The sequence below is a fragment of the Pungitius pungitius genome, chromosome 4, assembly GCF_949316345.1.
Source record: "Pungitius pungitius chromosome 4, fPunPun2.1, whole genome shotgun sequence".
Lineage (NCBI taxonomy): Eukaryota > Metazoa > Chordata > Actinopteri > Perciformes > Gasterosteidae > Pungitius > Pungitius pungitius.
Genome location: NC_084903.1, coordinates 8,828,330 through 8,844,992, shown reverse-complemented (window position 1 = coordinate 8,844,992; position 16,663 = coordinate 8,828,330). Strand labels below are relative to the sequence as shown.

The 16,663-nt window shown below is 43.8% G+C and overlaps 3 protein-coding genes and 1 long non-coding RNA gene across 6 annotated transcripts in view; 3 read left to right on the top strand and 1 right to left on the bottom strand.

Moving 5' to 3' along the window:
- Positions 1-152: 152 nt before the first annotated feature.
- On the top strand, positions 153-2,306 carry gpalpp1 (GPALPP motifs containing 1). Its single transcript, XM_037452676.2, has 7 exons — positions 153-400; positions 512-641; positions 721-816; positions 894-1,140; positions 1,330-1,494; positions 1,575-1,676; positions 1,770-2,306. Exons 1-7 carry the CDS (start codon positions 313-315, stop codon positions 1,986-1,988), a joined length of 1,047 nt encoding a protein of 348 aa, XP_037308573.2. The 5' UTR covers positions 153-312; the 3' UTR covers positions 1,989-2,306.
- Positions 2,307-2,486: 180 nt separating this feature from the next.
- On the top strand, positions 2,487-7,700 carry LOC119196727 (general transcription factor IIF subunit 2-like). 2 transcript variants are annotated; one of them, XM_037452688.2, is made up of 9 exons: positions 2,487-2,659; positions 2,908-2,981; positions 3,244-3,268; positions 3,497-3,635; positions 4,785-4,838; positions 6,241-6,322; positions 6,565-6,664; positions 6,900-7,043; positions 7,172-7,700. In XM_037452688.2, exons 1-9 carry the CDS (start codon positions 2,594-2,596, stop codon positions 7,292-7,294), a joined length of 807 nt encoding a protein of 268 aa, XP_037308585.2. In that variant the 5' UTR covers positions 2,487-2,593; the 3' UTR covers positions 7,295-7,700. The 2 variants fall into 2 exon arrangements, with proteins under 2 accessions (XP_037308585.2, XP_037308593.1); XM_037452696.2 differs by lacking the exon at positions 4,785-4,838.
- A 332-nt stretch (positions 7,701-8,032) lies between these two features.
- On the bottom strand, positions 8,033-9,601 carry LOC119196741 (uncharacterized). 2 transcript variants are annotated; one of them, XR_005114334.2, is made up of 4 exons: positions 9,471-9,601; positions 8,625-8,767; positions 8,306-8,368; positions 8,033-8,190 (listed from the first exon to the last, which is right to left on the bottom strand). It is a non-coding gene; the product is annotated as an uncharacterized LOC119196741 (long non-coding RNA). The 2 variants fall into 2 exon arrangements; XR_005114336.2 differs by having other exon boundaries at positions 8,625-8,764; positions 9,471-9,593.
- A 483-nt stretch (positions 9,602-10,084) lies between these two features.
- LOC119196700 (protein TANC1-like) overlaps positions 10,085-16,663 on the top strand; it is a 29,114-nt gene continuing 22,535 nt past the window's right edge. Inside the window, exons 1-5 of the mRNA XM_037452640.2 lie at positions 10,085-10,226; positions 10,406-10,510; positions 11,797-11,985; positions 13,475-13,567; positions 15,054-15,184. Coding sequence (XP_037308537.2) covers positions 10,435-10,510; positions 11,797-11,985; positions 13,475-13,567; positions 15,054-15,184 — 489 coding nt within the window. The 5' untranslated portion in view covers positions 10,085-10,226; positions 10,406-10,434. The remainder of the gene's footprint in view (positions 10,227-10,405; positions 10,511-11,796; positions 11,986-13,474; positions 13,568-15,053; positions 15,185-16,663) is intronic.

Below are 16,663 nucleotides of genomic sequence, written 5' to 3'. Positions count from 1 at the left end.
AAAATAATAAAGATCCAAAGGTTCTTCCTCTGCCTTCAAAATAAAATCTGTGTATCAAATACGAGTACATTTTATGTCTTATACTTTTATTCTGGCAGTACAACAACTGTTCATTATTTTCCTAACTTGACTACTCTCTCTAATCTCGAATACTGTTTAACTTCCGGGGTAAAGGGTCAAATTCGCGCTTCGAGGTTTCTCTGGTCTGTGGGGCAGCCTTTTCTTATTATAAAAACCTTTTAACATAAATTGGCCACGTGAAACTACGTGAGTGAGTGTAAGTAACGTGAACTTGAGTCTTCCGTGTTAAACATGTCGTCGGAAAGAGCGATCGGACCCGCTGTACCCCGGATGCTTAAAAAGGAAGAGCGCGAGGAAGACTCTGATTATGAGGATGGATGTAAGTAACGTTGTAGGATCCTATCCCACAGTCGCTTTGGATTACATGTACGGTCGGCATCTCGGTGATCTTTCCATGGTTGTGCGTGTTATTTGCCTGCTTCTGTTTTAGTCTCTGGCCCTGCTTTGCCTCCCGGGTATAAACGTGCAGGACCTTCCAGCTCCTCGGAGGACAGTGAACAGGAAGTGTCCACCAAAAGAGCGAGAACAAAACACACCGCTGCACGGACATCTGCAGAAAAGTAGGTTCATTGATGGAGTAAAGTTCTACAGCTGAATTCCTCGACAAACAAAACTCTAGAATATTTTTTTTGTTAACAGGTTGGAGAACACAAAGGTAAAAGAAACCGCAGATGACGGGTTTTTTGGACCAGCCTTACCACCAGGGTTCAGGAAACAACAAAGTTCACCAGAAAGGTAAGCAGCAAAATGATTATTTCTGTTGCAGATAAATAGCCAGGTGTGAGAGCTATAACTGCATTGTGTTGCCTCAGGCCACCCGTGCTGGGACCAGCCTTGCCTCCTGGGTTTCGCAGGGCAGCATATGAAAACGATGACGATGATGAAGATGGAGAGGATTTTCCAGGGCCTGCCTTGCCCCCTGGGTACCAGGCGGAGTCCTCCAGCAGTGGGGAAGAGGACGTGATTGGGCCAATGCCGCCCACAGGCCCTATCGAGGACTCCGTGGCCCTAGACTTTGAGCGCAGAGCACGCAGAATGAAAGACAAGCTGACGGGAGACGTGAGTCCTCATCTTATCATTTAGTTAAATGCATACAGAAGGGTTTTTAAAGAGGGAGTAGTCCAACTGCACAGAAAACATCCATTTTCAAAATAATCCAGCCCAAGGGTTTCTCAATCTTTTATATCTTTCAAAGTTTTCCTCCTCCGCTATAGGAATTTTTCCCTGCATGTATTTCCATGTGAACAGAACACTCCCGAGGTGGTGGCCAGGGAAACGTGGATGACGGAGCTCCCACCCGAACTGCAGCACATCGGCCTGGGGGCTCGAACCTTCAAGAAGAAGTCAGGTCCGAAGAACAAGGATCGCTCCATTTGGACGGATACGCCAGCAGACAGGGAGCGCAAGATCGAGGTATTGAATGCGAAATAGCTTCTTCTTTGTGGATTATGTATTTCCTTCTTGCATTTCATTGGTTTATTCTTGAACCATAGGAACGCCTTGAGAAAAAGAAGAAGGGTGAGGAGGAGGTAGAAGACGTCCCACAAATCTCCCAAAAGGATGTGGAAATGGCCAAAAAAGTGTCAAAGTATAACGTAAGTGGTATTGTCCCCATGTTGAATTAATGCCAGATGCAATGGATGCCATTAAACCGGACTAAAGTTTCTCCATCCGCCCCACGTTATCAGGAGTCTAAACGTGCTGAGTCTCTGGTGAGTATGCACACAAAGAAGATCAAGGAAAAAGCAAAGGAGAAGGCTGACAAACCAGTAGAGAGGAGAGCATTTGATCGGGAGGAAGACCTGCAGGTCAATCGCTTTGATGAAGCACAGAAGCAGCGGCTGTTGAAGAAATCTCAGGAACTGAACACGCGATTCTCCCACAGCAGCGACCGAATGTTCCTGTGACATTGTCAATATGCTTGACAATGTGCCATTTATTAGACGTTGAGGTTTTGTAAAAATATGGACTGTTTGTAGGGATTCCTTTGTTACAAAAAAGGGGGAGTACTATTCAGCTTAACTGCACCAAAAAGTATATTCAAGAAATGGCAATTTGTAGGAGTAAATGACACCAACTTGGCGGAAAGCTTTCAAACCGATTCAAGCTGTTATAAAGCAGCAGCCAGTGGAGCTTGTATCATTTTTGCAGTAGACACGTCTAGTCTTCTGGGGGGAAAGCAATGCTGAAATAAATTTCATACTTTAAAAATGTTGTACTGTATAGATTTGCGTAAAATGTATCATGTTGAAAACTCAATAAATAAACATTTTTGCATATTTTTTTTAGGTTCATTAAATGTGTTCAAACCTTTTTGTTTCATTCTTGTCCGTGCATTTCTAGAAACGTTCACATATGTGGATAAAGAACGCGCACACTGATATGAAGCTTCAGGCTCGCCGTACTTTCGTAATATCGCATACGCATGCGCGTGGTGTGCGTTAACTACAGTCTAACTACAGTCTAATGCAGCCTAGCAACGTTTAAACTACCAGAAACATCATTTTAAAGCATGTCAGAGAAAGGAGAAGTAGATTTAACTGGGGCAAAGCAGAACACGGGTGTATGGCTTGTAAAGGTGCGTATCGTTACATAACAAACCGACCCAATGCTAGTATGATGTAGCTTAGCATTGGTCGAATGAAGCATTGTTGGTTAACGTTAGCTAACTTAACGTTGCAGCCAACTGGTCTCAACTACTCCTCGCAGTAACCCGCGTTGGCCACGTATGAAATGGACAGCTCTTACATTTAGGTTGACCCTGAAACGCTGAAACCAGTCCCCGTAAGATAAGGTTGTACCCGTTACCCATGTCTCTTCATGCAGGTACCCAAATATCTCTCTCAGCAATGGGCGAAAGCGACCGGCAGAGGAGAGGTCGGGAAACTCCGAATTTCCAAGTAGGTGAAACGTCTCTGAACGAGCAGAAGCCTGCCGCGTTTACCTGACCCTGTGTGCCTCTGAGTTTAAATATAATAAGGGATATTATTTGGAAGGTGAACCGATCGTAATAATAATGTAATAGTAATAAACATTACTAGTAATGTTTGTGCTATTCTACTATTACAATACTCGTACATTGAATCGTACAAATGAAATGTAATGCTTCGTTATTCCTGCTAATGAATGCTTTCTAATGTTCTCATTTTGTGGATCTCCAAGGAAAGGAAACCAAGGAAAAGCAGAGGCAAGTGATGCTGGAAACTCGTTATGACATAATCATTCATGTATTTATCTTCCTGAGATATCACAACAATACATAGGTTTAGACTAAATATGAATCAGCTTATAAGGCTAAAAACAGTAAATAACTATCTGCAATCCACTAAAAGATTCTCCTGAAGCTGATTGATGATTTAATGTACAAGATGCCCGGACTGAGTGTCTTAACTGTGGAGGACACTGCTCTTCACAGGTGTCTTTCACTCTGAATGAAGAGCTGACCGTGATCGAGGGCATCGAGGACAAGTCTGTGTCGGCGCCTCGTGAGCATCCGTTCACCATGCAGACAGTGGGGGGTCAGACGCTGGCGGTCTTCACAGAGAATTCATCGGGTGAGTTTCCGTTTTTAATCCTGAGCCCCGTCGAAGGATGCTGAGTGTTTTTGCCTTGTGGGCATCTGTTGCAAGACGAGACACGCATCACAGAACATAAGTAAAATGCCCAGTGATGTGAACGATCCGTGTGTCGAGCCCTGAGGTGAGTTCCGTGTGATCTGGTGTCAATGGCGCCCGTCCTGCTTAGTCTTTCCCTTGCCTGCCCTGCTTGTCTCTGTGCGTGCATTTTACCAAGAGTGTGAAGTTGTCCACAGTCAGAGTATGCATAAGAAAACTCTACGGAAAACAGCAATGGGGATCTGTCTTCTATCCAGGGTGATCTGTGTGTCAATCATCCCAGTAGACTAGATTGGTGATCAGGCACCACGGCTCCATTTAGAGATCATCAGTATCGACGCACTTCATTGCCCCGAGGGAGGGGGGCTCTCTGTGCACACGTCCGTGTATGCACCCCCGTGTCTGTGTGCACGCAGGTCTTGGGACGGGACTGCCGTGAGCAGCGAGGAGGGGACAATTGTAGACGGCGGGTGGTACCCCCCCTTACGCAGTTTTTGAGGAAACACAGCTGAGCTTGCGTTCATAAAAGCCTCTTATGTGCTGATATACTTTGTACGTCAGAGATTTACTTTGTGCATAAGAGACTTCAGTGTAAAAGATTTACTTTGAGTGTAAAAGATTTACTTTGTGTGTGAAAGATTTACTTTGTGCGTGAAAGATTTACTTTGTGCGTGTGAGTTTTTTTCAATCACAACCTAAGTAAAATTGTAATACATCATATCTAATTAAATTCACTACATTACCAAAAAAGACTAAGAGGGATAACTACCGCAGCGTTATCTAAATGTCAATTAAGTGTTTGTGTCCTTTTTATTGTCGCTTTGGTAATATACCACGTTCTCATGTGAGAAGGCATTCTGCTTCGGGGTCAGGATTTGCGCAGCCCTGTCATGGATGTGTGTTTGTGGTTGGATCCGTGCTCGCTTTTCTTGCGAGGGCATGCTTGCTTCGCTTATCCACACGCGTGTGATAAAACTGCTTGGTGTGCAACTAAACCCTGGTTGTGGTTCTTGTTGTTCGACCCCATTCTCCCTCCGTCTTCCATCCCCTCTATTTTCCTGTTTACCAACCCTCCCTCCCTTCCTGTAGGCCAGTCAGAAGAAAGATCTGATGGCAGCAGCTCAGTTTCGGGGGCAGGTCCAGGTGAGTCCTACGTTTCGCCAGCGAGTGACTAAGTTGCAACACTGGGACCCAGACACAAAGAGCGTCTGTTCATTTTTGCTAAAAAGTGGGCGTGTCGCAATAGCAACCCTTGCACATGCTTTGGAAGGTGAATGGGGTGTTGCCAAAACTTGCCTCAGAGCAAGAACACACAGAAGTCTTCTCTTTTTGAGCACGAATTGCACCATTTTTAGGAAGGTTTTTCACTTTGTTTGCACCGTCCTGATTGGAAGAGAATTAATTTCTTGAATGTTTCTAAATGTCAGTTGTGATCTATTCTGTGCATGAGGAAGCTTCCTTGAGAAATACTGGGGGGAAAAGCCTTTTGGGACCTTAATACGTTTGGATTTCGGCGAGGTGTGTAATAACTTGAGAACTTCCAAATTCCTCCCCTTCTTAATATTTAAGTAGATTAGGATCAGTAATACTTCTAGAGCTGAAGGCCAAACTACTAAGTGACTTTTACGGATTAGTTTATTTGCATAGCATAATCGTTATAGTCATTTATACTGATTACGTAATGAAAGCACAGAACAATGGTACATAACCCAAACATCTCTCATAAACACAAGTAAGCTTGTAGACGACATATGAATACATACTTGGACAGTGTGACCTCCTTTCTGAGCACACCAGTCGGCAGCTTTAACCCACCTGTAACAGCCTCTGGGGAAAAGTGAAAGACAAAGAGGTTATTTGATATAAGAATGATTTACAGAGAGGGGTGGCCCAAAAGTCCCGGGCTTTCTGTGTAGAGTCTGCATGTTCTCCGGGTCTCCGGGTACTCCAAAGACGTGGGAGGAGGTTCACTGGTGCCTCCATTCCCCGGATGGGAGAGTGAAAGGTTGGTCGTATGTCAGCCCCGCCATTGAATGAGGACCAGTCCAGGTTGGTAGAGGTGTAGAAGATGAATGAACAAATGCATTTACAGAGACAGGGTCCACTGTACGGACATTGGGGGCTTTTTGCTGAAGCAAAGACAACAAATGGACTGGATTAAAGTAAACTGTGGGCTGAGTAATAGTAATAGCAGAGAGAGAGGGTGTTTGGGTGGTTTGTTACGTTCACATTATGGTGAGAGGAGTTTTGGTATCTTTGTGATTAAAGCACAATTGTGGAGTTTTCCAGCGCTTTGTGTGCTCGTACATTGTCCTTCCAACTGTGGGAGGGAGCCTGGACTGAATGAACATCACAAACATATAGTGTATCTTCTTGCTGTTGCTCACAACACATCATCCAGTTAATCGTTCAGGGTCCGCTTTCATCACCTCTCCGCTAGCAACATGGAACCGATGACCCTTCGTACTGGAGACGTAAACATGCACTAAAAATGCAAGTGTTTGTTTGCTGTTAACAACCGTTCACAACTAGTCATCTCTTTCAGATAAAATCGCCCTGGAGGGAGTGGTAGTGCAGAGGGCGGAGTGCAGACCTGCAGTCAGTGAAAGCTACATGAGGCTTAAGAGGTGTGCATTCTGGAAAATTGTGTTAAATATTAGTATGCTATAACCATTTGAAAAAATATATAATTCCTGTTTAAAAAGGTTGATTTGATCTTTGTAGACTGATATTTATTATTTATAACCACACAACCGAGTTAAATAACATGACCTTGGTAACACACTGCATTGTGTCATACAGGTGATTGTTTTTTTTCCACGTGTACACAGTGTGTGTCGTGTATGAGTAATTGTCATTGTCCCAACAGGTTGCAAATTGAAGAGTTGGCTAAGCCGGTCAGGCTGTCACAACAGCTGGATAAGGTTGTCACCTGCAACTACAAACCAGTGGCCAACCATACGTACAATGTGAGATATTACTCCTCTACATTCATCTTTGTCTTTTTTCGACATGTTCCATTCTCCACATAACTGCACATAACATAGTTCATTGATGCTTCACCATAAACTTATAAGCACATGAAATTAAAAGTTCATTACTGGTTACTGAAGAGTTGAAAAACCTTTAGTATTCTTGGCATGGCTGTACAGTGTCATCCTAAATGCATATCCTGACCTGCGCCTCTTTTACTGTTGGCCACAGCTGGAATACGAGCGGAAAAAAAAGGAAGAGGGCAAGAGAGCAAGAGCAGACAAACAGCAGGTGTTGGACATGCTGTTCTCTGCTTTTGAAAAGCATCAGTACTACAACATCAAAGACCTGGTGGAAATCACCAAACAGCCTGTGGTAAGATGCGTGTTTGGGGGCAACATGTCAATATGGACTCAGTCCAGTGCTCTTTAATCATTCTGATCCAAATTGTTGATTAAATGACTGATTCATGGAGAATATTCATTCTCCTATATTTTTTTCAGACTTACCTGAAGGAAATCCTGCGTGACATTGGCATCTACAATGTGAAGGGAACACACAAGAACACCTGGGAGCTCAAACCAGAATACAGACATTACCAAGGCGATGAAAAGACTGACGAATAGAGCCTGATGCACCTCCATCTTATTTTGATAGGTGTGGTCTGTGTTGGCCTCTGGATTTCCAGTCATCAGGCCAAAGCAACAATGCCATTGTTGCAGCTGGTTATTTTGTAGGAGACATGGACATTAATTCAAGTATTATCCATTGAGGCCTCAGTCTATGACATTGGTTTCATCAGAGGTTCATAGCATTTTGCAAACATTGCATTTAGGAATGTAGCTGCTTGCATTTTATTTTTAGTGACAAGTAGTTCCCATCGCACACCTGACATGTGCTGGGGAAGTCCTGTTATTTTACCTGAAGACACATTGCTGCTGCAGGTCTTCCTACATGTTTGCTTAATGCATCATCTCACATCTGCACCGTTTTTAAGAGGAATAAATAGTGCAATAAAGGTTTTTCTAAAAAAAAAAATTAAAGCAAGTCTATACTAGATCAATGACACCATACAATCAATTTGACCTCTTTGAACCATTCACAGGTATGTCCGACAGCGGAGCGGTTAAATATGCAGGTAGAAATCTAAGCACCTCCGCACTACATGATTCAAACCACTGCACCATTAAGGTGCGTTGCCGTAACAAGTAAATGGCTTGGGTATCTTTTATCCCATTTCCTACACACAATATCTTCCATTGACATCTAATATCTTCCAGCTCAGGCCTTTCAAAATGTGAAATCAAAATGTAAACCAGGAAGTTGAAAAGAAATGGTTTAGTAAAGAAATCGGCACACAAGGCTAAAAATCAAGTCTTTATTGTAGTTTTAGACAAATACAATTTCCTCTTCCCATTGAAGCGACTCATACGGTCTGGAACCATTAATGCTAATGGTCCATTTCAGAGACGAGAAACCCGAAGCTCAACCTGTCTCTCATTCAGGTGTTTGCCGTTTTGACCTGCAAGACGAATAAGAAAATTAGAAGCCGCATCAGTGCAAGTAAAGGTCAAAGCCGTTAAAATGTACTGCCTCCAGCGATTGACTACAGTAAGACCAACCTAACAACGGCTCACCTGCAAAGCATCAACTGACAAGACCAACATCTCTTCTGATGAGTCGACTTTAAGCCTCAAAGCCTGGAAAAGGGAAAAAAACAATTACATCCAGATCTCTTAAATAGCTTTTTTTTTACAAACGTGACATTTTGAGTTTATCCTCCCACATTCAATCCGAGACGCCATGGAAATAAGGCGAGCAGAAAGCGCAGGGACATTTAATATTGCATCTGAAATATTAAAACCCAGGGTCTCTCACATCAGAGAGCCCAGGCTGTCAAAGATGCAGCTTGTGACCGAGCGACAGTTTAAACAGTCGCCGCAATGAGAAACATACTTTTCGCACATTCAGATGGCAGCCCTCCTCATCTTTGGGCTCTTCTCGGACACATTTCTTTAGTCATTATACGGCCTTGGCGGCTTTCACAAGCCCTCAGCCTCCATCCGGTTCAGACAGGGGTCCAAACAGCATCTGATCTGCTGGAGAGAAAAAATATATTGATATTCTACATAGAGGCCTTTATATAGACTGATGCATGTGCATTATTTAATTCCAAATAGGGCAATCAGTCGTTAATAGAATAGAAACTAGTTTTGTGTTACTAAACACCGGTTGGTAAGACTATTCTAAACAGGGAAACGTTGAAGTTAAGTGAAATCAAATCCAGTTACCCATGACGTCAGCTAACAAACTACAAGGCTCGCACTCAAACTGGTAACTTAAATACGACCACAGGAACATTGGTCAACATGAACAATGACACATTTCTCAGTTACTCCCCAAAACCACGTTGAAACATTTGACTAATGTTAAATAAAGCTGGCTAATTAGCATTAATAGAGCATCGTCGCAATTGGGCTATTCCAGTGCTATGCTAAACGTTTTTACGACACGTGGTTGAAACGTTTCACCATCCGAAAAAGCAACCAACACATTTAATAATGTAAAACCCTGAAAACATTTGTTTAACGTCCTGGAGGATTGACGTTAGCTAATATTTATTAGTTGAGAGTTTACCGTTACGCTGCAAAACTGGCATATCCACGTAACGTTAGCTTAACGTTAGCGGTTAGCTTAACTTATGTAACACGTGTTCACATTAGCAACGTTATATTTGAAAACAACCATAAAACGGCCGTTTAGCGGTTACCTAACAATGTGAAAACAAGCTACTGTACTTACAACAGCCCATGCCGACGGCTTTTCCTTATAACGTTAAATAGCGAGAGTGCGCTGCCTCTTTCGCGAGTTCTCCTCTCTGCAGTGACGTCGGTGAAAGGGACTGAGAGAATCAGCTGCCAGCTTAAATATGTTCGGGTCTGGCTCATTGTCGCCCCCCTGAGGACCAAAAGGGAAGTGTTGTTCACGCTGTCACCCCCAGGTGTCCATAGTCTCTTTTTCATTACCGTATAATACAAGTAAGTGCACAGGATCATTTTTATTTTGGTCCGTAGATTATTTTTTCACATAAAGCTTTTAAGAAAATGTCACTTGAAAAATGTTTCAAGGAAAAAAGCTTTTGGGATGAAAGATGTTTCGGGATTTCTATTTTGAATGTTTGAATAAAAAAAAGAAATATATATATTGTATTTTATCCAATGTTGGAAAGTATTGGAGTCAATATCGTTTAATTATAATAATAATAATAATAATAATATATATATATAATATTATAATAATAATAATTACTATTATTATCATTTAGGGTGTTATAGCATCAGCAGTGGGCTATAAATATACTGTTTGAATAAAAAAAAAAAAAACCATCGTAGAAGAGGAACAAGCGCGTGAATTTCGCGCGCACGGCTCTTCACACTGTGAGATGACTGACGAGGTGCAGCACTTCTGAACTGGACTCGGCCACTTTAAACGCTCCTCCATCCGCTCAGTGTGCGTTTAGGAGAAGACGTGCAGGCATCCAAGAACACTTAAGAGCAGGTACGTAGAGTTAATCATTTCTAATTTGTGCTAATGATGAAAATGTGAAGAAATTACTCGTTGTCTTGTTCTCCAAAAACACCAATTAAAGCAGCTTGTTTCTACTGTTGAACAAATAACTAACCTTATCATGTCGCTTGAATAACGTGTTCGTCTCATTGTAATAAACCTTTCCACAGGCAGGAGACAGTGAAGCAACAGATCAGCGATGTTCAGAGCAGTGTTTGGAAACAAGCGGGAGGCAGGAGGCAAACGAGGAGAAAAAAACAAAAAGGGACAGGCAGGTAAGGGCCAAATCCCTGAAACTGTATCTTTATTTTATTTTATATCACAGTTATAAATCATATCAAGATTGCATGTCTGTCCCTTTACACATTAGATCTTGCATCATTTAATGGCATTATTCAGGTTCTCTTCTCTCGGGTGATTTAAGTAGAGCCATTTCAATTAACCTAATTCATCAGTGTGTTCTGTCCTTCACACAGTGTCCCGCTGCTTGAAATTTAAGTGTGTCAGGAGAAGTTGGAGTGGGTGAGGCAAACATCCTGACCTACTAAAAACATACTGCATTTCACAAGAATTTGCGAGTGGGCTCCGAGGGCATGAGACAAATCTGCGTTCCTGTTATGAAAGAGTCTTGCTGAACGTTTTGTAGTAACGACGGTGAAATAAACACTGAAAGGTATGATGCACAACTACCACGTTTCACTGTTTAACAGGAGCTGCGATGTTGGTGCTTTGCAGGGACAACTTGCTGCAGTTCCGAGGAGATTTCGGACTGCACAGTGGAGATATGAACAGTATTAGAGCAACCATGCTGCCCATTAATATTTGATAATTTGCTGCTCTGGAAGGCGAGAGCAGGGAGGAATAGAGAGAACTGTGTCAGTCTCATTAAAAATGATATAGTGTGTTTACAGACTCTGATCCTTTGCAGAGAGATACCACTCTGGTCATGAACGCTTTCGAAGCTGTGATCCTTAAATCTTTAAGGAATTATGCAACAGCCTATCATGTGGACCTAAGTCTTTTGTTTTGCTCACGGAAATAACTGCAAAAAAAACACTCATTTAAAGCGAGAGAAGGTGAAAGGCTGAATTATTCCACGGGGAAAAAGTAGTGCAATCTGTTAGAACTCGTCTAAGTGGCAATGCAGGCTCTGTAATCACCTGGCTTCATGAGTTCTCATGCGTAATGGTTATTAAAATACACAGGACGAGGCCCGATGGCTCTGCAGTACGAGTGGAGATGAAAACGGTTTTAACGTTGAATTGAAATATAACAAGTGTTGCCTTTTTTATTGAGTGTGATCCCATTACTTTAAATAGATGTTCTGGCATTTCCATTACCTCATTCAGCAATATGCCTCCAAGACAAGACACGTTTGCTCTGTCGCAGCCTAATGGCAGACATATTTTAAACTAATCTGTCTGCAATGTGTTAAATCTGCAGCGCAGTCACAGTTCTGTTAAATCAACTCTGCCTTTTCAACTCCTCTAAATGATGCCTCTGAGAGTGTTTTTTTCCCCCATCGCTATATTTCCTCTACATGCGCATCTCTTCCACGTAGGTAGTGAGGTGTACGCTCACAGCACTCTGCAGAGGGGTAGTGGCGGTCGTGCCACACACCGCCAGGACCACGGCAGCCAAGGGAAGCTGAGGAGATTGACCAAAGTGGCGTCTATTTCGCTGCCCTCCTCCCCTCTCCTCCCTCGCCAGGCCGACATAGTCGCCTCCAGGTCGTGCGTCAAGTTCACAGGTGGGTTGAATGGAAATTTCATCGATCATAAGAACAAAGCGGAGGCTCAATATGAACGACTGAGAATGACAAGAGGCTGTGCATCAGGGAATAGCTGCCGAAATAGCAGAATGCTTTGATGGGTTTGCCTTGATTAGCTGAGAGCTTCTGTGCGTTCAGCTGTTCCATACATGTGACAGCGCATGCAAGAGCATACAGGCTGAGCCCCCAGGGCTCAAAAACATGTGACAGATTGTCAGAGTAAATGATTAAACAAGATAACTTAAGGCCAGAAACCCAATTAGGTAGGTTTTAGATATAATCACTGTCTGGATCCATACTGAATCTCAATTAAAGACAACTTTTTGGACAAAATAGATCAAATCCTAACCGAAGGTCAATAGCTTTGTGCCGTTCTTTTTTTAAATATGTTTTTAGATTCCCACATTCTTTGCCCTGAGAGCTAGGTTAAACGACACGGTGACTGTCGTGTGCATCTTCTGTGTAGGTAAGAGATGCAGCCGTGCCAAATAGAGTCGGCTTGTGTGCCGCACTCGTTCGATTCATGCAAAGAAATCACTGTTTGAAGTCAATCCCTGCAAGTCTGTACGTACATCATTAGTAAAGGCCGCGAGGGGAGGACTTTTCCCGATTTTGAGTAGGCGAACACTAGATCTCATGGAGGCCGTCTGATGGTCGGCTGAAACCTTGCCTCAGCTTGAAAAAGCACAAGGTGGCAGTGTCCCACAGCGAAGACACAGCCCTTCAGAGGAAAAGAAGGCGCCGCTGCCTCTCATCGCATGCAGCACTGCCTTGTTTCCCCCAGTACAGTGAACGCACATGACGAGGAACATGCACAGCAAGTCATGGTGTACGCTGTCACGGCCTCCGTGCCATTGCTGATCGAACGATACCAGATAGCAACCGCTGTGGGAATTCAGCAGTATCTCCTCATTGTGGGAAAGGAACACAGAATAACCTTGAGTGTAGCGGCTCAGTGCGTTTCAGTGTTCCCATCACATCTCATCCTGCTGAAAGATCTCCAGTCCTGAAGAATCTGCGCTTCCAAGAGCCCTCAGATGTTGTTGCATAAATTTGAGACACACCCACACACATCAATATGAGCGCACCGCTGTCCCTGCCATCAACCCTCCCACACCCCCACACACACACACATACACACACACACACACACACAAACACACACACACACACACACACACAAGCACACATTAGTAGTGTTAATATATTATAGATAAACGCCCACGGTACAGTGAACATTGTACTGTTTGCATGCATTGCTCTCACTCTGTACATACTGCTTCATCCTCCTGGGACACAATTCAAATTCTGCACCACAGATCTCATCTGGGGTGGCTTAATCTCTCTCTCTCTCTCACTTTCTTTCATATCCCTCCTTATCTCCACCCTCAATCCCTCCCTCTCTCCCACCCTGGCTGCTCTCCCTCCCACCCTCCCTCTCCTGTCTCCCTCTCCGCTGTGGCCGAAGGACGGGTAAGGAAGCTGGAGGATGTGGACGGCTTTCCCAGCGCTAGAGAACCTCTCGTCTTTGCCTCGTGCCGTGGCAGGACAGACCGCAGAGGTGAGAACAGCTGTGTGTGGGAGTGTGTTTAGCGTCATTTCTGCTTTTTCCAGGTATTGATCGTGGAGGCTGAATGACAACGAATGGGGTGGAGGGGAGTGAATGATGAGATACAAGAGAAAGTGAGTGCTTGTGTTTTTAATGACATTAAAAAGGCTTTGCATTAAGTTTTCTATTTCAGGTGAATATAGGGACAGTGATGGTTTGATGTAATCCTCAGGGCAATTGATTGTGGTTTTGTTTGAATACAGTTTCTCCTGAGTCCCTGCCCTGACTTCTCTGCATGCTACTTGTGCAGTTAGGTTAAATGAATAATGCTGTACATATCCACGTCTCAGACAGCTTCCTCTATGTCTTTGACCGGAGGGTTATCGTTAGGCTAAAACGATTTTATGAGGCATCTTCCATCCCGGTTGCCAGGCACCTCTGAGCTTCCCGTTTCCAATGGCAACTGCTGGGTGATTTGATGAATAGTACTGGACGTTCAGTGTGTCCTCATGTTACTCCAGATTGTAACTCAGTGCACTGCTGACTATATGCAAAGTTTTCTCTGCTCCCCCTCTCTGAAATACACATCCAGCCTTCAACAGCTTTTCAAGCTATGGAGTGAAAAGAGGACCCAGAGTGATTAGAACTGGGGCGCTTTATGGAACGAAACTGACCACGCTGCCTCTGAAAATTGACCTTGATCCTCTGAAGGCTGTGACTCCTGTTTCAACTGACTCTGAATGTTGAATGTGAGAGCGTTGGGATGCAGTGGCTTTTAAAAGGAGAAAGTGGACCGCTGGCAGAACAGAATGAGGAAAGAATCAGTGGAGGGAGTGCGAAATCTAAACGATGTTTGTGAGGAGGAGTGAGCTGTTCCTGTAATCCGTGGTGTCCTGTCATCCTGTTTTTATGCCTACTCAATATGCATGTTACTCAGCTGATAACGGCACATAGGTGAGGCGTGAGAACGGAGGCACTGGCATCACTCGGCATGCGCAAACGGATTTAAAGCTTCGCTGTGCGGAAAGGCGAGCGCGGACCTCAGAGGAAGCCGGGGTTGGAGGTCAAAGCATCGGGGGAGCCCTAAATCGTGATAAATGAATGCAGCACATGGTCTGTGTCAGCCGATCTCTCCTGCAGCAACGGAGGAGGCATGAGCCAAGGCGCCCCGTCTCTCTGCTCTGCTCTCATTGAAATTCACAACCCGTCTCTCAACCGAGAGCACCTGGCAGGCGTGTGCACGGGCAGACTCACAACCTCACACAACCCCTCGTCGCCGCCTCAACCGGGGGAGACTGGAAAGCCACAGTCTTTGCATTGATAATCAGGGCAGCTGGGGCTGTGCTGACCTGTGGACGCAGCGATGCTGCTGGGCTGGAACCTCACCAGCGAGCCGAGCTGAAACGAGGGCGTCGGTTGGATGGCGGTCTCTTCGGGCCTCTAACGCGTTGCACTCGGCCCGTTTAATGCGTGTGTCCTGAATGTGTACTTTTTCCAGACCTCCACGTGGAGCCTCAGCTGGGCTCCTCCCTTTCTACCCAGGAACTGATGACCAGACTATGCTTATTATTGGGAGAAGCAACGCCTGGCACTGCTAGCTCTCCAATGGAGGACAGGAGGGAAAGGAAGGTAGGGCATCGTATCGATTCACTGGCCCCTTACTGTCATGGAAAATGAACGGTGTATGATTCGTCTTGTAAACTACCTGCTTTTGTTAGCCCTCACATCTTAGCTTCCTTTTTTTGCAAATAATTGCAAATCTTAGCTTCCTATTTTTGCAAATAATGACTTGATGGTTGTTTCAAATTGAGCTGAGTGCAAGGCGCACTGTGTGTGATTTGACCACTTAAATGCCCCTTTGACGAAATGAGTTGTTATGTATTTCGGAACGGTTTTATTTGTGTTGCCATCCCTCCACACGGCTCAATTTCTGCACTCAGAGCCCTGTTTCGTTAAACTCACTGTATGTGTGTGTTACTGCATATGCTTATGCCTCTCCATCTCTGTGCCGTTGCACTGCTCAGCCGTGGCCCATTTTCTCAGCTTCATTCCACCACCTGGGCTCCAGATTCATTCAGTGTCACAGAGATAGCGAGGCTCATGTGAGGAATGTGGGTTGTCCCAAGCTAAGATGGATGAGGCTTTGGTACAAAGGGAATAACAGTGAGTCGTTTCTACTCTGCCGCCCTTTCTCCCTACAGTGTCCGTGTTGCAAAGATGTGGCCTCAAATTCATTTGACATCTACAATTAAATAAATAAAAACCATTAGTTAACTTAAATGTCTTAAGAGTCCTTGAGAGAATTTTATAAACTCTTCTCAACATTTTAAATGGCTCGTTTGCTGCCGGGAAAAGGACAAAAACATTTATGTCAGGTGTTCAAAATGTTCTTAAAAAACAAAAATGCCTCCACAAGAGACAATAGTCAATACATTGATGTAACACAAAGATACGTTTTTGCTTTCTTAGAACAAACCATATGATTTATTGGAGGTTAGGTTACAATATGTTGTGAAGATGTTCCTGTTATTATGTATACATCATGTGTTTATCCTCTCTTGAATGAGTGTAGAGTCACACAATACGACTACGAGAAATAATCTCTCACTGTCTCTTTTTTCAACCCGACTTCTTATTTATGTTTTTTTCCTCCACGATTTTAGCTTCACTGTGAAGCTACACACATTTTCTCCAGGAATTACCATAAAAACATGCAGCTAACTCCAAACCCACTGAAGCACGTCCTTTAAACACAGTAACACACACTGTAATTAAACTTTAAACCCTAAGTCATTTCCCATATACTGAAATGTGCATATAATATGGAATTATTTTGTACTAGTGTTCTCATCGTGGCCGTCTGATGGTGTGTTCTCCTACTTAAAATACATCCTGTCACCTGTAAAAAGATTTCACATTTCCCCCCGTCTTTGTGAAATCCGCCTCGTGTGGGGCAGCAGAATGTGTGTACAATGACTTAGACTCTAAGTTTTCAACGCAGCTGCCGGTTGAAAAACTAGGAAAATGACAGCCAGGATGGAAATAACTGGAATTATCCTTTAATTTCCCATCTGCGTGCACCACAAACAAGCTGTGTCACACAAAACA